General features: G+C 54.2%; 1 protein-coding gene across 1 annotated transcript in view; it reads right to left on the reverse strand.

Moving 5' to 3' along the window:
• The window catches only part of PAPLN (papilin, proteoglycan like sulfated glycoprotein), a 40,088-nt gene that overhangs the window by 14,259 nt on the left and 6,237 nt on the right, over positions 1-19,592 (reverse strand). Inside the window, exons 3-23 of the mRNA XM_023537049.1 lie at positions 18,073-18,188; positions 17,109-17,169; positions 16,711-16,813; positions 15,146-15,276; positions 14,056-14,179; positions 13,489-13,569; positions 13,228-13,400; positions 12,977-13,100; positions 12,416-12,542; positions 11,235-11,442; positions 10,518-10,700; positions 10,128-10,269; positions 5,829-5,906; positions 5,409-5,664; positions 4,157-4,277; positions 3,711-3,849; positions 2,212-2,680; positions 1,319-1,456; positions 1,060-1,184; positions 683-824; positions 29-59 (exon numbers count right to left, since the gene is read on the reverse strand). Of these exons, the coding sequence (XP_023392817.1) occupies positions 29-59; positions 683-824; positions 1,060-1,184; positions 1,319-1,456; positions 2,212-2,680; positions 3,711-3,849; positions 4,157-4,277; positions 5,409-5,664; positions 5,829-5,906; positions 10,128-10,269; positions 10,518-10,700; positions 11,235-11,442; positions 12,416-12,542; positions 12,977-13,100; positions 13,228-13,400; positions 13,489-13,569; positions 14,056-14,179; positions 15,146-15,276; positions 16,711-16,813; positions 17,109-17,169; positions 18,073-18,188 (3,072 nt within the window). The remainder of the gene's footprint in view (positions 1-28; positions 60-682; positions 825-1,059; positions 1,185-1,318; positions 1,457-2,211; positions 2,681-3,710; positions 3,850-4,156; positions 4,278-5,408; positions 5,665-5,828; positions 5,907-10,127; positions 10,270-10,517; positions 10,701-11,234; positions 11,443-12,415; positions 12,543-12,976; positions 13,101-13,227; positions 13,401-13,488; positions 13,570-14,055; positions 14,180-15,145; positions 15,277-16,710; positions 16,814-17,108; positions 17,170-18,072; positions 18,189-19,592) is intronic.

A 19,592-nucleotide genomic window follows, 5' to 3' on the forward strand; every position in this document is an offset into this window, starting at 1 on the left:
GGATCCGCTGGCCTGGGTGGGCTTCTACCACCCCAGGCTGGTTCCGGTCCAGGCGGAGCCTGCAGAACAAGCACCCCCACAGCCCTGAGGGGGTCCTTGCCACTGCCGCCCCCACCCCTATCCATGCCTGGGGCCGAGACCTCTGTGCGAGCCTCACCGTCCCTCCTCGCCCTCCAGCCAGATCGCCCCTCTGTTCTGGTGAGGACCCATCAGTACCTACGTGGGGCAAAGGCTAACAGCCACCTCTGCTATCTCACAACCCTCACGCGTGATCTCAGACTGCCTTCTCCCCACCCTGCACGTCTGCCTCTGCCCTTGACCTGGACACCCTCCGGCCCTCTGCACCCCTTCTGTAGACTGTGACTTCTTCCAGCTCAGGCTCTTTACTCCAGACACTCTTCCCTTCCCCTGTCTCCCAAGTCCTGGGCCATAGCCTGCAGTGTTCCCAACTGGCTGAGGTTGGAGGGAAGGCTCCCCTTCTTCCTCAATAGGCTGAGCTCAGGAAGCCATGTTTTTCTAGTCCTCACCTCACAAAGCCCTAAGCAGGGGCCAGCAAGCTGGTCATAGCACACGTCGGCCTGGGGAGCCATTCGCCTTCCCCTTCTGTCACCCATTGAGACCTCCATGGACCCTGGCCCTCAGGTTGGGGAGGCTGAAAGCAGCATAGCATTGCTCCCATTACCTGGTTGTGGGCCGCGGATGTGAGGAGATGGTCCCCAAGCCCCCAGCATCGCCCCCTAGGCTGGAGTCCTGAGGACTGAAGCCCTGGGTTGGGTTTCTGGTCTGAGGGAAGAGCCTTGGCTCAGCCTCGGACATGTCACTCCCTGTCATAAGGCCAGGAGAAGCAAGGGGTGAGCTGTGGGGAGAAGGGAGTTGGAAGGAAGGGTGGGCCATGAGGCCAGTGGGGGACATGGCAAAATGAGGGCCACAAGGGGCAATACGTCCACCCTAGCCCAGCTGGAGCATATAGTCCCTGCTACCAGGATGCCTTGGCTCAAGGAGGCACCCTAGCCCCTCCAGTGTGGAGATGAGAACCCACTGGAGGTGGGGAACAGGGACCTGTGATGCGAAGGTGGATCTTCTGAGAGTCGCGGCCTGGCCCGATGCTGCCACAGCTGTAAGTGCCAGCATCCTCTGCCCACAGGGGGCTGATGACCAGGGAGCCATCAGGTTGCAGCCGGTGCCTGAATGGAAGGGACTCCTGAGAACAATAATGAGCCCGACCCCCCTCAGGCCCCAGTGCTCCTAGCAGAGGGGACCGTAGCCGCACACCCTCCCACCCCAGGGGCTGCCACTGGGGGAGGATGCCTGCACACACCTGTCAGAGGAGATGGGCTGCCCGTCTTTCTGCCACCTGGTATGGGGGTCCGGGGAGGTGTCATCCGGACAGAAGAGCCGCACCACATGTCCCAGGGCCGCCTGCACCAGAGAGGGCTCCGAGCCTGCCAAGCTAATCCTGGAAAGGTGGGAGGCGAGGACCTGACCTGCTGGCATGAGTGCCAGGACCAGGGACCACCTTCATCAGCGAGTCCCACCACGGACAGCTTGGTGCCCATCCTGTCATAGGCAATTGTGACAGAGGGCGTCACATGAGGCCAAGCTCCAGAAGCCTGTGGACTCAGGAATCTGCCCTCCCAACCTCCCCGCCATGCCCGAAGCACTGCCACTTCAACCTGTGCCCGCAGCAGCAGCAGGGGTGGCACAAAGTCCAGGGATGGAGAGGCTGGGAGACAGCACACACCACACCGGATTTGTGCGGGGGACTAAACCACACACCTGTTCATTTAGTTTTCAATCTTCGCAAATCTCTCAACGTGACACAGTCCCAAGAGTAATTAATAAATGGAACTCACGCTAAACCTATGAGATAGCACGATTTTACGAGTCAAGAAACCGAGGCTTGGAGAAGTCAGATGACTTGCCAAAGGTCATGAGAACCATAAGCTTTTTCAATTAGACAGACTCTTGGGTACACTGGCAAGACATGCTGTAGAGTCCAGGCACCACCATGTACTGACTGCTCAACTTCCAAAGCCTGAGCTTGCCTAGGTGTAGAATGAAGGTAACGAGGCTACCTCAGAGGATTTGAGGTTAGGGATAGGGAGGGCGGGCTGGCTTCCCTATTACCCCAGAGTTTTAGCTTCAACAGGCTTAGCCCCTGGCCCATGTCCTTCCCCCCCCCCGCCCCCACCTGGGAAAGGTGGGCCTCACCTGTAGGAGGAGCTGTGGGAGGGTGGCACTGGCCGCCCGGCATCTCTGCCCAGTCCAGGGGCGCTGGGCCCCAGCTCCTGGCCCCCAGGCTGTTCTCCTAAGGCTTGGGTGTGGTACGAGTCTCCTGGCCCAGGCTCTGAGTCTCTCCACCAGAGGCCACCAGAAGGCAAGAGTTTTCTCTGGCCTGTGGCCATGGTACTGTGCTGGCTGGCCTCCCGCTGGCCTCCAGGACTGCCGCTGCCACCATCTCTGTGGGTGTTATGGCCGGAGGCCTGTTGGTGGGGCCCATGTCGCGACCCCCCGCAGCTGCTCATGCACTCCTCTTCCGAGGGAAAGTTATTGGCGTTGCCGTGGCAGCCACCATACCAGAAGCGGTTACACTGGCCCACGGAGGCAATGAAGTACCAGCGAGCGGCCCAGTCTGTGCAGGAGCCGTGGGCGCTGGGCAGCAGGCACCGCACTGGGTATGCTGAGGACAGGGAGGATGCGTGTCACCCGGGTGGCCAGTAATAACACTGCCCAGCAAAGCCCTGCCGAGAAGCAGCCACCATCCCCTCTGAGACAGCAGCAAGGCCCTTCCCAGTTTATGGAGCATGCCTACACCTCTGCTCGGGCCCCTGACCTGACCCTGGGGGCAGCATCTTATTTACTACCCAGACCTGCCCTGGGCTGTGACCACAGCAGCTTCTGGAGTCAAACTGTCCATTCCACCCACAGAGCTCTCCAGGTCAGGGCTGTGAGCTCCCTGGACGGGCTCCCTCAAGCCTTTCCCCATTAATTACCAGACTCCTGGAGTACACACCAGGGCCTGACCTTGACACCCTTAGCTCAGGATACAGACCCAGCCCTGAGCAACCAGGGGCCTGTGAAGATGCCCAGGAAAGGCCCTGCTCTGCTCCCAGGGCCCTTTGCCAGCCTCTGAATGCAACTCCAGCCCCCACCTGCCCATGCTAGCAGCCCTCCACCCCAGCACAGCCTGCTCCACCTCTCCATGTTTGGATGTGGCCATGGCTGGCCCCTGCTTGAAGGCCCCTGCAGACCCTGAGCACCAGCCTGTCTGGCTTTTGATGTCCGCATGTTAGTCCCCAGCAGCTCCACCGATGCATCCCATGCTCCAGCCTCAATAACTTCCCTCTAGGACTCATCCCAGGCCATGGGACGCCCCATCAGTCCTGGCACTGCCACCCTATACCATCTCTGCCTCTGGAGGGGGCTGAGCCTCAGGGGGAAGAACAAGTCTTTCTTCTCCATGGGAACTGCACCTACAACTCTCCCCAACTCCCACAGCAGCCAGATGGCCTCAGTGCAAACTGCTGGAAATGAGAACAATCTAGCCATGTTCTCTGGCCTGGCACCTAATAGGCGATTAATAAATATTCATGGAAGAAATGAATGAACAACTGAGCCAGTAGGAAGAGCTTTGGCTCTGGATGGGGGTGGGGGACACAGTGGGATCAGAGCCCATCCCCCAGGAAGGACGAGAAAGGGCATCCACTCACCGTAGCTGGGCTGGCCCACACAGCCTTCTCCTAAAGGGCCTGCTGCAAAAGCCACACTGTCATAGCAACAGCCAAACTGGGAGCCCCGGCACTCACTGGGCTCGTTCTCCTGGGCCTGGGGCTGGTGCGCCTGGGGGGCCTATGGAGGAAGTTGGGGATAGGTCTAGTTCTTGGGGACTCTAGGTTGCCTGGGGGAGGATGGTAGGAAGAGGGACAGACAGAATTGTGAGCCCACAGCGCATGACCCCAGCCCTGGGAGGGGAGATCAAAAGCCAGGAGCATGTCGGATGAAACCCCCATCCCAGACCATCTCTGAAACTGCCCTCGAGAGGACGGCCCAGGCCGACAGGCTTCAGGGACCTCCTTCCTCAAAGACCAAAGCTGCCCAGTGGCACTGAGCAGGATCGGAGCTGGACTCCTGCCCCCCACGTGAACGAGACACTTACTGTGGAGGCCACTGCTCTCGACCCCAGCCTGCTCCTGGCGCTGTTGCCACCATAAGACCTTGCACAGCCGGCTTCATGGGGCCCCTCAGCCGCAGACACCCCGTCAGGGCAGCACCCATACCTAGACAGACATCACACAGCCCTCCCCTCACCACCCAGCTCTGATCCCCTCCCTTTCAGGGACCCTGAGCTTCCGAGGCTCACTGCACAGGGGGCTGACCAGGTGAGGATTTGCGTGGGAGACGGCACGTCCCCGCGTGCAGGGCACAGCATCCTGCGTACCGCAGTCTCACCACGTCTACCAACCACGCGGCGGCCGCCGGGGAGGGCCATGGTAACACAATAAGCAGAGTCGTAGCCCTAATAATTGGCAAATCCTCAACTCACACATCCTGCCACAAAAAGGAGGAAGAAGAAATGAACCCGAGCCTGCCTGAATATCTGGTTCCCGGGGAGTTTTTACAAAGTCCCAGGAGATGGGGCCAGAAGGCGTGTCAGAGGATCTCACACTTACTCCACCTCCACAACCAGGACTTGAAGGTGAACGGAGGAACGGATCTAAGCCCCTCCATGTACCAAGCACTGTATGACTCATTTCATCCTCAGTCACCCCAGCCAGTGGCTGTCATCATTTCCAGCAGAGGAAGCCAAGATCAGAGAGGTTAAGTAACTTGCCCCAAGTCACCCAGTCACAGCCAGTAAGTGACTGAGCTGAAAATCACCCCCAGGCCACTGGCCCCAAAGTCTGGGCCCTTAGCACCCCAGCCCCTGAGGGAGCTCCCAGGAGCCTGGTTTGGATGGTGAGCTAGAATTCTACCCCGTGTGCCTTCCTGGGCCTCAGGCTACACCTCCACAGGCTGACTTTGCAGAGAAAACAGGCTTTTCACCCGTCTCAGCATAGGAGAAAGCTCGGCAAGGGGAAGGCACGTCCTGAGGATGGAGAGGAGAGGAGAGGGCCTGAGCCGCGGCCAGCATTCGCTCCCACCCCACCACTCAGGCAGGGCCGGGGGAACCCAGGACAGCGGAAGTGACACAAACAGTATCTATGATCTCATAAAACACCCTTCCCACATTTCAAAAGTCTTTAATCACACTCAGGGCAGCTCAGAGACGACACCTCCGTGGTCCCATTCCTGAGCCGGGCAAGCCCACCCCACCCCGTCGGAGCAGAGACACTGTTCTGCCCATCGGACACACCTTCGCTCACACACCTCCCCTCTTTCCCCTGGTCCGAGGAGGAAGAGGCACCTACTTGCTCTGCTGACAAGAGGTTCCAGGGCAGCCTTGCCACTGTGGCCCAAGAGATGCGGTGTGGCCATCAGGGCAGCACCCATGGGTGCTGTGTCTGCAGTCATGGGGCCAGGAGCCAGACCGCAGGGGCTGCTGCTGTGGCATCTGCTGCAGAGAAGGCGCTGGACCTGGGGCTGGCAGATGGGGGCTCAGGTCTCCTCTGGGGTTACCCCGGGCTGAGGGCTGCTCCCGGGGAGCCCACCACTGGTCTCTGGAATCTAGAAAGAGGAAGAAGCAAAATCACATTATATGTCTACCTGGCTCCTCACCTCCATGTGTCCGCATCAGACCCACCTCTCTCCATCCTCCCTAAGCCACTCACCCCCACCCTCAACCTCCATCTTCAGGACACTGGGTTGGGGGCTTCCACCAAGCTTCTCACCTGAGGCGGGGGCCTCCCGACCCAAAGACATCCAGGGAACCCTGGGGCCAGCGTGTACATCCTGCACGCTGGGGACTTCTGCAGGGGGCCAGGGCAGTCCAGGTGGGGTACAGGGAAACAGAGAAGAGTGGGCCCGAGCCATGGTCAGGCCTGACCAATGTTAGTGCCCGCCCTGCCACTCAGGCAGGGCCAGGGGAGCCCAGGACAGAGGTGACGTGAGCGGTACCTGTGGTTTCATAAAATACCCTTCCCACACTTCGAAAGTCCTTAATCACACAGAAAAATGCTTATATTACATGTACAGCAAAAAGAAAAGGCAGATATAAAAATAGCATCTATGTTTGATCCCAACAACAAAAAACAGTAATACATTTTTTTTTAATTAGATGCAAAAGCAATCCAACTAAAATATGGGCAAAGAACTTGAACAGACTTTTCTCCAAAGAAGATATACCAACGGCCAACAAGTACATGAAAAGATGTTCGACATCATTAGTCATTAAGGAAATGCTATCAAAGTCATGAGACACTACTTTGTACCCCCTAGGAAGGCCCTAATCAAACGTCAGAAACAAGCGTTGGTGAGGATATAGTCAAACTGGAACTGTCACTCATTGCCGGTGGGCGTGAAGTGATGCAGAGACTGTGCAAACAGTTTGGCAGCTCAAAGAGTTAAATATGGAATCACCATTTGGCCCAGCAGTTCCACTCCTAGGTACAAACCCGAGAGAAATGAAAACCTATGTTTACACAGAAATGTTTACAGCAGCTTTATTCATTATAGGCAAAAAGCAAAAATAACCTAAATATCAGCACATGAATGGATAAACAAACTGTAGGGTATCCATAAAATTGAATGTTATTCAGCCATAAAATTGAATGAAGTGCTGATGCATGCTACAACTTGGATGAACCTCAGAAACATTCTGCTAAGTGAAAGAAGCCAGGCACAAAAAGTCTACTGATCCTTTTCTGTGATGAAATCCAGAATAGGCTAATCCATAAAGACAGAAAGGAAATCAAGTTCCCAAGGAAGGAGCTTACGGTTAACGAGAAGTGATTATGTAATCAGTACAGGTGCTTGTATGGCATGATGAAAATTTTTGAAAATAGAGGGCAGCTGGTGGTTGCACAATGTTGCGAATACACCAAATAACACCAGATTTTACACTTAAAAATGGTTAACCGTATGTTATGTGAATTTTACCTCAATAAAAAGATTTCATATTAAATGTAATTGGATTGTAGATGAAAGAATAAAGAGAGAATAGAAAATGAAAAAGCAGATGTAACAAAAGGTTAACTGTAGACTTTAGAAGGTGGGAACATGGCTGCTCACTATATAGTTCATCTTTTCTGTATGTTTAAAATTTTTCATCACCTTATTGTCCAACGAGGTAAATTTACTAAAAATCATGAGAATGGGTGAATTTTATGGTACATGATATATTTAACCACCATAATAAAGTTATTTAAAAGATTTTTTAAATCATAAAATGGAGAAAAAATGCAAATGGCTAAGAAAATTAAGACAAAAGGAATTTAATGGTACATAAAAGAAGACTCGCAGAATATACCCTAAACATTCACAGTGAAAGTTTCGGAGTGCTTCACATGTGTGTGTGGGGTGGGGGTGGGTGGGGTCCCTTCCTTCTGTTTAAGCATATTACTACATAATGGAATAAAGTTATTTTAAAAAGTGAAAATTCCATTCCCATATGGACTGCATCTAGCCAGTCTCCAGGGAATATTTAAAAAATAATAATTTAGGGCTGGAAGACTCCAGCAGACATGTGGTCAAATCCTTGTTTTCATTTGATTGCTTACTCCACCCAGGCCAAAACCTCCACAGAGGCCGATTCAGATTCTCTTCCCAGTTCTATCATCTCCTACCCACATTCTCTCTGGCCCTGCATTCAGCCCCCGCCAGCCTGGGAATCTCTGCCTTCTCTCCTTTTAAATTCAAGGTGAGAGGCGCCTTCCTGCCAAACCCATCCTGCCTCTGGCTTCCCCATCCTGTGACCCTTCTATCTTTTCAGGCTTAAAGTCCAGCATCTCTCGCCCGCACACCCTCGGGGCATCAGGCTCTGCAGGGCCAGTGCCAAGTCCTTCTTGCTCTTCCTAGCGTTTGAATTTCTGCCGCCTGCTTCCCACCAGACTCTTGCTTCCCCACTGTCTCCACTTCAGTCTGACCCTCAGGCAGGTACCCAGTTTGAATGGCTCCCCTGGGTTGTATTAGACAAATTCAACCTGCAGCCCTCAGCATTGTTCCAGCTCTCAGCACACCAACCACCCCCTAGACAGACCTCCTGCCCGCCCCCACACACACTGCTGGGGTTGAGGGCTGGTTCTGGGGCCCCTACTGGTCTCAGAGTTGTTCAGTACTTGAAATGTGGCCAGAGTTACATTCTTTAAGATTAATTTTATTTTAAATTTAAATACTGAGACTTGATTCACGTATAGGAAACCACCCCAGTATGTTTGAAACAACGTGGGTAGTATCTACTCTGTCAACTGCACATTTATGAAATCTAAATCTAGATCCAGTATACCAGTGAAGGATTAGCATCTGAATGCAGATGTGCTGAAGTGTAAACTATACATTGAATTTCCAAGATTTAATTATTTTTAAATCTTGTGAAAAAAAGAATGTAAAATATCCCATTATTTTTCTATTGATCACACATTAAAAATATTTTACTGGGTTAAATAAAATATATTATTAACTAACTGTGTTTTTTTTTTTTTTTTTTACTTTTTTAATGCAGCTCTCAGAAAATTTTTAAATGACACCTGTGGCTGGCACTCTATTTCTACTGATGGAGCGCTGCTCCAGAAAGAGGAGGAAGCAGAGGCTGCAGCTGCAGGCAGGGTGCAAGAACCCCAGCCCCTCCCCTGCAGAGCATGCGCCAGAATGCACATCGACATTAGTTACGGTCCCCAGACCACCAGAAATCACCTCAATTCTCACCCGTCATGGACTTCTGCGAAACCCTGAGAAATCGTGACACTGGAAAATGTTCACATGCCAAATGGCATTAAAGAGAAAAAGCAGATACAGAGCCACACACATATTACACTAGAGATTTATCCCACTAATGGATAGGGTCAAGGGGAACTGACGTTTCTACATACTATTCTGATTTCTCCAAAATTTCCACAATGAACATACATTATTTTTATAATTATAAAAATAGCAATGAAGGTTATTTCTTTAACAACTTGGCCTGGCCTGGAATTCTGTCTCCAATTCCTTCCTTCCTACTTACATGAATCATGGACACCTCCTCCAGGAAGGCGTCCTGGGGCCTTGGACACTGAGTGGCTCTAGGGAGCTGCACTCATAGGAGCCCGAGGATCCTCCTGCCCCATGAAACCCAGGCTGAGGAACCCAGGAGCCTGGCCCCAGGGCCTCCACACAGCCTCCCCACCATCACAGCTGACACCTTGCTTCTCAAGTGCTGTGTGTTCAGGCACTGCCAGGGACTCACCACAAGCCTGGAGAGTCACTTAGTAACCTCGCTGTACAGATGGGCAGACTGAGAGCCAGAGAGGATCTAGGTTAGCTGTTGACCCCAAGCCACTGGTTCTCAGCCACACTGCCATGTGCCTCCAGCGGAATCCTACCGCCCTCATCACTAATACGTCAGGGCCAAACACTCCTCTGTAGTGTCAGAAGGCCACCACCCACCCTGTCCAGCTCAGCCCAACCCACATCCTTCCTCAATGTCAAATCCTCACACCAAACAAGTGCTGGCTTCTCCATCCCTTCCTCTGGTGACTCCTCATGCCTGAGACACCTTATTTCTCAGTGGGGATGCGAGGGAGGGGAAAGGGGAAGACAGAGGCAGAAACAGTATATAAAGACAATCTTTCCTGGACCACCCCCTTGCTCTGTATTCAGCCATTTAGTCATTCAACAAACACTGAGTACCTCGCACATGCTAGTTAAGTTCTGTGAGTGGTATGAACAGGAATAAGGAAATCAGGTACCTGGCCCTCGAGAAGCTTATAGCTAGTAAGCCTAACAAGCCATATACAACGCAGTAGCACAAGGACACTAACCTAAGAGTGACAGTAAGCTATGGGGGTAGGGTACGGGATGCTCCCTCTGTGGGAGAAGAACAGGGGTGGCTCGTGAGATTGCACAGAGCTGGGTTTGACGGCTTCAGCAGAGGAAGATGTGGGAGGAGAGCCGTCCAGGTGGCTGACACAGCACAAAGGCCCAGTGGCAGGAAGTGCTGGCCAGGTTCTAACAGGGAAAGAGGTTGGGCCAGGCTCTACCCTCCCTGTCCTTACCGGGAGGAAGATGACAAGGCTGCGTGTTACAGGGCTCCACGTCTGCAGGCTTCCACAGCTTCAGGCTCCCACACCGGCTGGGTGGCCCAATGGCACAGATGACCTGGCGCCTCCGAGTGCCCGAGCTGCAGCTCTTGGAGCACTGGGGCCCATGAGTGCGAGTGGGAAGAGAAAACACACATGCATAGGGTGAGACCCTAAAGGTGGGGGTGGGGTGGGGAAGCGGTACTAAAGGGAGCGTGGGAGGGAGGTGGGAGGAAGAGAGGAAGGTAAGTGGGAGGAAGGTGCCTGGTAACCCATGTCGGATCCAAGGATAGGCACGTGTGCAGCCCGCCAGAGACCCAGGGGACCAGCACTGGGCAGCAGGTATGGGGGGAGGCAAGCACTCACTAGACCCCAGGTGCCTATGTGCCAGGCTTGGTCATTGAGGGGGGAACAGTCGTCATGCACACAGGGCTCAGTGAGAGGCGGCTGGTCCTGCAAGTGGCATGCTGTGGCAGGGAGCAGCGACCCCTCAGCACTCTGGCAAGTGATGCTCCTTCTCCGGACCCCGGCACCACAGCTGACAGAGCACTGTAAGGACCAGGCCATCAGCGAGAGCTTGTCCTCGCCCAGAGGAGCCACGCTGGTCTGGGCAGCTGGAGGCCTACTGGCCTGGCATGGAGGGCAGACGGCACCCTACGGCCTTTGTCCAGCTCCCCCGCCCAGAAAGCCTGAGTCACTCCCCTGAGGTCACACAGCCTGAACCATGGCTGTTAACACCAGGCTGAGGTGTGTTTTCCATATTCCCTCGTTAGCAACTTAGACATCTCTAGGTGCTGGAAGCAGTGACCAGTAGCCCCAGACAATGCCAGCCCTTCCCTTGTCCCCAAACAATGTGTCCCGGGATCCTAGAGAAGGACGAAGAGCACTGGAGTAGGAGTCCAAGCACCTGCTCCTTGTCCCAGCCTTGGCCACAGCTTCCACAACTAACCGTCAGGTCACTTTACCGGGATCTGTTACTATGGCGGAGAACAAGCCCTCCAACCCTGTCCTGCTGCTGCCCCAGGCCCACAACCCGGCTCCTGATTCCCCCACCCCCGCCCCAGGCCCTGGCAGGGGCATCACCTCTCCCCAGGGCTCCGTGCTCCAAGCTGCGCAGCGGTGCAGGTTGCAAGCCTGTGTGGTTGGGGGCTTCCCAGGCAGACCTGCACATTCAGCCTCCTTGACGGCCTCCTGGACGCTAGCCCCATCAGACCAGACACAGTAGACGGAGCGGGACTGGGAGCCACCTCCACAGGAGGCTGAGCAGGGTGCCCAGGGCCCAGTCTTCCAGCTGGCAGGAAGCAGGAATTGGGAATCTGTAAGGCGGGCCCAGATAGCAGGGGGCCAAAGCCCAGGCCTGACGGGGTGCCAGCTCTCTCACACAGGAGTGAACTGGGGACCCCTTCCCCAACCTGCCCTGTCTTCTGAACATCTGGGCCTGTGCGGCCGGGGGACAAAGAGCTCTGCACAAAGGCCAGGCCCCGGGCCCTGCTCACCATTGCCCAGCACCGCACACGGGGGCCTACAACACGAAGCTGGCTGCCTCCCTCTCAGCATTCCTGCCCTCATCTGCATCTCCCTTTCTCCTTCTCACCAGGTCCCCTGTCACTCCCAGCCAGACTCTATTCCCCCAGGGTTTGACCTTAGTTGTGGGTATCTCCCAGAAGGGCCATGCTCGCCCATGTGTGGAGTGGCCTGGAGTGGCTCTGCCTGGCCCTGGGGCACCAGGACCTCTGGGCAGTGCCCACAGCACATGCAAAGCCAAGCCCACCACCATCCCGCGAGGCCAGGTGGCGCCAAGCCTGTGATGGTTGAAGGACTGCACCAGCCCTGCAGGGAGCCTTGGACTGCAGATTACCTGTTCCTACATGCAGGCTGGGCCCCAGCAGGGCGCCACGCTCTGGGCTGGTGCAGGTAAGAGGTCCTTTGTGCAGGAACAAAGGCATTGCAGACGCCCCCAATCCCTGGCCCACTCCTGGGCATCTGCCGAGCCAAGTGCCCTGACGACTCAGACAGATGGGGCCTCCAGTACCTTCCCAACCCCCCTGCCACCAGCCTGGACATTCTGGGCACTGTGCATGCACACAGGGTAGACAGAACGGTGACAGCTGCCTCCCCCTACTCCAGTCACAGCAGTGGGAAGCCCTGAGCCACCCAACCTCTTTGCTCAACACATAAAGCAGCCTGGGAACCCCACTCCCTCCCACCCAAGGGCTTGGGCCCTTCCATGGGCGAGGACAGGAGGGGGCTGGCAAGGGCCTCACCGCTTGGTCTGTGGGCAGGGGTGAGAGCTGCAGAGGCGGTGACTGGGCGGCCGTGGCTGGTGCTGGCACATGGGGTCAGGGTAGACCTCATTGTCGGTGGTGCAGAACACGGGGCGGGACTGGTGACCTGCAGAGGCCCGGCGGCCATAGTGGGCAGCTGGTCAATGTTCACCAAATGTATTCTCTGGGCCAGGCACCATTCTGGACATAGCCCAAATGCCATCTTGATTAAGCCTAAAATGACCCCCTGGGGCAGGTGCCATGATCATCCCCAATTTACAGATAATGAAACAGGCTCAGAGAGTTTTTCTGTGAGTGACCGAGCCCCATCTTGACAGCTGGTCGTTGGCTCCAGGCCCTGACTCTGTCAGTGGCGTACCATCTCCTACGAGCTGCCACAGCTCTGGGAGTTCTCCCGGGTTCTCTTAGCTTAGGTGGGGCCCTTCACGGAGTCCCCCAACCCCTGGGTTTCCCCAGGGTGACCCTCATGACACGCAGATGTCTCATCTACTTGTCCACTTCCCGTAGGGCTGGAGCACTTCCCCTGGGCCAAGCCCTCACCTCCGCCACACTCAGCACTGCATTCACTCCAGGAGCCATGGCTCCAGCTGAAGCCAGGCCGAGGGGCATTCAGCGGCAGGTGGTACTCGTAGCGCACGCCGGGGTTGGGCTCCTGGCTGATGAGCTGCACAGGGGGGTCCTCATTGAGGCCCACAGCCCTCCTGTGGGCTTCAGGCCTGGGGCACCCACTACAACTTCCTGGGGACCAGGTACCCCCTTTACCCGAGACCTCTCCTGCCAGCCCAGCTCACCTCGATGACCAGGGGCTCTGAGGTGGGGCCGCGGGCATGGAGAAGCTCGGGTGCCAGGTCCCCCTCAGTGCCTCGCTCGTAGTGCAGGATGGTACTGGCCACAGGCAGGGCTCGGGCGGCCTCGATGGTCCAGTGCCCATTGAGGTAGTACTCACCACGGATGCTCTTCACCGCTGTGCAGGGTGAGTCCCCCGTCAGCTGCCAGGGCCACCCACTTCCCTGCCACAGCCCCCAACTCTCCCAGACCCAAATTGTCCTCACCCAGGAAGTTCCTGCTGGCAGCCACCTCCTTGATATGAATGCTGGTGGCCCCCATGGGAACTACGAGGATCTGATTGTAGCCTGAGGAAACAGGGAAACCATGGGACCACCCAGGTCACAGAGAAGAGTCGTCCCTTCGGGCGCTAAATGGCAGAACAGATGGGGATGGAGAAGGGCAAGTAGGAGGCAGCAGGGCTGGGTGGCTTCGGAAAGAGCGTCCCTGCAGGGGGAAACGGCTTTGCAAAGGCCTGGAAGGCAGGCAGGCTTGGGCACCCAAGCTGACTGGAGAGGGAAGGGGAGAAATGAGGACACTGGGGAAAGGGATGAGGAAGGGCATCTCGGTGACAGCAGTATGAGACTGCCCTGGATGAGAGGCAGAGGTCCTAGTGTGGGCCCATGGGCTCCTGTGAGAGGGTTCGGCCTTCACCCTGAGCCGTGATCTCAAGCCTTTTAGGCACGGCCAGATCAGAACCTCTCAGTGCCATGAGGGTGACTCAGCCAGAGCAAGAGACAGGCAAGGAAGAGACAGGCAACAGACCCTTGTCTCAACTGTCTGTAGACGCCCACCTCTGCTGAGGTCATTGGCATCAAAGGTGCCTGTGACAGGATAGCAGGTCGTGCCGTCACCCCCACACTGCAGACACTTGTCTTCCTGCTTTGACGAATCTAGGTTGTGGTCGCAGCCGACAAGCTGCCAGGCAGAGAAGAGGGAGAGATGGGAGACATCAGAGGGAGTCACGGACACCCAGGATTCAAACCCTGGTTGCCTGACCAGGTCGAGGAGGAGCAGGAACCACGGCTGACTCTTGAACAGCACAGGTTTGAACTTCACAGATCCACTTACACGTAGATGTTTTTCAATAAATATATTGGAAAATGTTTTGGAGACTTGCAACAATTTGAAAAAACTGTCCGATGAACTACACAGCCTAGAAATAACGAGAGTTCAGTAAACCTTGGATCTGGCCCTTGGATGACATCCACCTCTTTCACCCACTCAGCACGCATCCCCGCCCCCTTCTCTAGTAACACCACCTCCGCTTCCTGTGGGGGTACCTCTCCTCCTATCCTGAAGATTTTGGATAAAGCTCCCCAACAATGGGTTTGCACAAATCAGTGGGCTGCACACCTTGCTCAAAGACAGTGGTTGACGGAGCCCCAAGCCAAGACAAATCGGAGGCGACCAGGTCGCAGAAACTCCTGGGAATGGGATGCCCTTTCCTGGGGAGTCAGCAGGCTGGGAGAGCAGAAGCCTGGAGCTCTGCTGGTGGCATCTTCACCCCTCACAGGAAGAACCTGCCTGACCCTAATGCTGAGCCACCAGAGGAAAGCCAAAAGGCAAGGAGATTTCCAGCAGCATCATCCAGACAACTACAACCAGCCGGCCCGTCCCTCGATGGCTTTTTTCCCTTAAGTCACTTTTAGTCAGGTTTCTGTAACTTGCCACCCAAAGAATTGCTCTTATGATGGGGCTAGTTTTCAAAGGGCAAATGTAGGAGGGTCACAGGGCATCTGTGATTCAAGGCACCTTAAAAGTTAGTCTTGAGAAGACATCAAGTTCATGAGGGCCACTGGCCCTGCTGGTGCAGGGCAGGGAGACATCCTGCAATAAGCACCATGTCAGCACCGGGGTGGGGGTGGGGAAGGCACAACTCACCCGGCAGCTGCCATCTACACAGATATCTCGTTTGCCAGGCTCGCAGGGCGTCCCGTCTACCACGGCCTCCCTGTGCTTGTAGTAGAAGCTCTCCCCCTTGGGGATGCAGGTCAGCTCACACTTGTTTGGGGCTGGGGCAGACAAGAGGGGAAAGTTGAGATTCCAGCGAGGTTCAAGGCCTTCCCTTGCCACAGTGGAGTGTGGGCAGGGCCAGAAGCACCAAGTAGGGGGAGAAAAAGCCCTTGCAGCAGCCTGCCCCAAGTGGCTCAGAGTTCCACCCCCATCCCAGGGCGAGGAGACCAGCTCCACAAAACTACTGCATCTCTGGGGATCGAGTCAAAGAAAAATCACAGAATAATGAAAAAGCCAGACACTGTCTCAGCGTTATTTACAATAGCCCAAGTGTTGACATCAGCAACTCTAATTATTACCTATCAATAGAATGTTAGCATGTCAACAATGATGTTAATTATGAACACTATACAGTAACGTGGGAAGATACTTATAACACAGAATGCAAATGGTACTGTGTCACAATTACAAATATGTAAACACATACAGAGAAAACAATGTGAAAAAGGATAGAATGAAAAGCTAGCAGTGATCCCCTTTAAAATTTTTTATATTGTTTTAATTTTCATATTTATCTACTATTACATACTCATTGTTTAATCAGCCCAAAAGTGATAAGGGGATTGTAATCACCCCCTCAACAAAGAAGGCATCTCTCTATGACCTTTTAACCTTTCTTCTGTGTTTCAATTTTTCTACAATATGAATATATTTAAACTATTTTCAACATATGCTCACCTCAGGACCCAGGAGGAGCAATGAATGCCAATGGCCCCCATTGGGGCCACCCCCTTGAGCCAAGACCCCCTCCCCACACAGCGCACACAGAATATAACTGTTCAGTGACTTAGAACCCAGACTGCCAGTTTCCAGGAGTCATTTGTAGTGAGCAGTGAAAACCAATACTCAAAAGAATGATCCTAAGATATCTTGACTCATTTTAAATGTTTTAATTACATACAGCATTTTCTTTCTTGAACTGTGCTGCTCTAAAAATTAACAACCTACACCCTCCTCAAAGTTACCCAGAGCCCGCTCTCTGGCCCCCGAGATCCTGAGTATATGAACCCCTTGCCACCCAAACACAGCACCCCGTCCTCACCCAGCCTCTGTGCAGCACGAGGAGAGCTTTGCGAAGCGGGCCCAAAACCGGGCTCACAATGGCAACAGCCACAGCCATGGCTTTGAAAATGTACGGAGGGAAAGAGGACGGAGACCTGGAGATGCCCGCCACTGCTGCGTTGCAATGCGCATGCGCCGGGCGTACCGGTAACTTTTTTAAATAGATGTAATTGACAAAGCGTCTATAATACGGTAATAAGAATTGTGAAATGAAAAGTCAATGTATAAAAGAGATCCCCAAAAGATCTCTCAAAAGATCCTCAAAAGACCAGTACGATAAAATCTCTCAAAAGATCCTCAAAAGACCAGTACGATAAAATGCGGGGGCGGGGGCAGCAGGGGCGCCCAGGTAGGAGGCCACCTGCCCTTACCCCCGTAGTAGGGCAGCCACTTGTACCGCCGGCCCTGGAACTCATGGTCATCGAACTCCGAGCACTGCTCCGCCCGGAAGTCTCGGGCACCGTCGGGGCAGCTCTGCAGGGGCAGAAGGGGCAAGGGAGGGGGAGGTAGGGTCACCCCCGGGGTCTGCCCACCCCACTGGTCCCGGGGAGGTCAGGTTCTGTACTTGACCCCTGCTGCAGCTTCAGGGGGGCGAACTGGCCCTCAGGGCCACTTTCAGCCTTTGGGATGCTGGAGGGGAAGGTGTCAGAGCTGTTATTTCTGTGATTTTCTGAGGGCTGAGGAAGGGGTTCCCCATTCTCTGGGGCCCAGATGTCAGCTGAGTAGGGGAGTCTGGGAAGTTGGTCTCCCCTCCCCACATGGGCTTTACCTCCGTGTGACAAGACCGGTGGCTTCGGGTAGGGCCCACGCAGCTGGAGCCCCCATCTCTCCTGTGGGACAAGAGGACCAGAAAGCCCCAATCCCTGCAACCCAATACCCCCACCCCCTCCTGGGGCTCTCCCAAAGGCCCCCCAGCCTCTGTGGAACTCCCCAGTGGGGTAGAGAGGTGGGAAGGCAATGTGGGGGGTGCCCACACATGAGTCCCCTTAGGTAGGTGCAGTGAGCCCCATGTTTGTACTTAGGAGAAGGAGACTCAGATGCCTAACTATCCTGGAGTTTGTCTAAATTAGGGCCACTCTGCCTCTGAAGGCAAATTTCCAGAGAAGCCCCAAATTCTGCCCATGGAAATAAAATAAGGTGTAATATATACACGGTAAGATTATTCTGCCATTTAAGGAGAAAATGACTACAAGGCACTTAGAATAATATCTCACCTCTTTCTCGTCACGAGGTTCTCAGGAACAGTGATTTAAACCCACTGACAGGTAAGGTGTCATCACCCCTTCTTTTGTGCCCACCCCTCTACAGCACCTATCAGAGTGTGGTGTACAGAGTGGGTCTTAAGTCACTTGAAGCGGGAAATATCTATACTTGAGAAAGGGGCTGAAGGTAGAGAAACTGCACAGGTTAGCATTGCTGAAGATTATTAATTCAACAAGAATTTATTGCACCTGCCATATGCCCGCACTGTGTTAAGAGTTAGAGACTCAGGGGTAGGTGGAGCAGGCATGGCTCCAGCTCCTTCAAAATAAGTCTGATTGTTGGAATCAGAGTGTAAAATACATGGGAAATGACTCGATTTCAAATACTCCGTGCTGCTTCCAGAACAAATCTATTGGGTGGTAGGTTCTGCCTGTGTGACCCAGCGCTGGCCTAGAACATCCAGCCCAGAACCCAGACAATGCCCTCGAGCCTGCTCTTTTAACAAGCTGACCCATTCTAGCCTCCCCTACCTCTGCGAGTAGCAGGGGCGCTCCCGGAAGCTGACACCCACTCCGCAGGTCCGGCTGCAGGGGCTCCAATCACCCCAGGAGCCCCATGTGTCACTCTGCCGCTTCATCTTGGGAGCCTGGAGGAGAAGACACACTCAGAAACCTGAGTCAGGACTCGGAGCCCCCACTCAGAGTCTGACCCAAGGCTCCTGCCTACAAACAACACTCCCCGCCCATCTGGGAGTCTGAGGCAGTCTCTCCTAGAGTCAGCCCCTTAGGAGTCGGCAGCACCACCAGGCACCCTGAACATGTACATTTACAGAATCAGCCAGCTTTCATCTAAGGAGCTGAAGTCAGGCCTTTGCCTCTGTCAAAGTAGCCACCACCAGCAACTCCAGCTCTTTGCCAGGCACAGTGGGGAAATCGCCCCCATGACGATGATATCCCCTGGCCTATACAGAGTCTGGTCTGCAAACATCCCCCTGCATGGGAGCCCCTGGGTCACCAGAGCAGGCCCTTCCAGGAGGGAGATATAAAAGGCCACTGAGGACAGGGTGGGTTGCCAGGTAGGCAGGGCTCCACCCGTGCAGGGAATGTCTCCCCCAGGCAGTGCCATGCTTAGCCAGGGTCTAGAGTGAAAAAGCCACACCAACCCTTATTGCACCCACTTCTTCCTCATGTGGTGACCTCGCTTCTAGAAGTTTCTGTGGCTCTGGCCTATTAAAATAAGAAGTTAATCTAATCCTATGTGTTTGTGATGGGGGGGATGGAGGGGATGCAGAGGGGTGAGAGAAGGTTATGATTTCTTCCTGCCAGCCTCCAGGAATCTCCTTAAGACATAGTTTGCATGTGCATTTGTCCTTTTTCTTCTTCCTGTACTTGGCCCTGTTGGTTAAAAAGCAGATGTGATGGCTGGAGTTGGAGCAGCCTTATAGACTATAAGGTAATTTAGGAAGAGGCTTCAAATGGTGAAGCAAAGATAGAAGGATTCTAGACCTAGAGGACTTTGTGAGACTGAACATACTTGGACTTCTGACCTCTGGGTGTTTAAGTGAGAAAAGGACCAAATCTCTCTTGTTGAAGAACTGTTATTTAGGACTCCATAGCAGAATTCTAATGGATACAGTTTCCCACCGGAAAGATCTGACACCCTGCAGCTGACATCAGAAGTCCACATGCTACACACATTCTCTCATTTACTCCTCAGAGCAACCTGACATCTGAGTGCACACACGAAAGAGGAGCGGGGAGAAGGCTACACAGGTGTTTAGAAAGCACCTAATAGGACCCAGGGCACTTTGAGAACTTTGACTATTTCATCTGCACGGCAAACTGTGGGTGGGTGTTATTACCCCAGTGCATAGATTAAAAAAAAAAAAAAAAGGCGAGGCAGAGAGGGAGCCACATAGGAACAAGTGGACACAACAGTAGGTCAGCTTCCCACCTCGGCCTTTGCTCCCACCCACCTCAGTGGGGGAACTAAGTGAGACACTGATGAGTCCTAAGGAGCTGGACAGGTGTTAGACTTGACCTCACTGTTA

The sequence above is a fragment of the Pteropus vampyrus genome, unplaced genomic scaffold, assembly GCF_000151845.1.
Source record: "Pteropus vampyrus isolate Shadow unplaced genomic scaffold, Pvam_2.0 Scaffold177, whole genome shotgun sequence".
Lineage (NCBI taxonomy): Eukaryota > Metazoa > Chordata > Mammalia > Chiroptera > Pteropodidae > Pteropus > Pteropus vampyrus.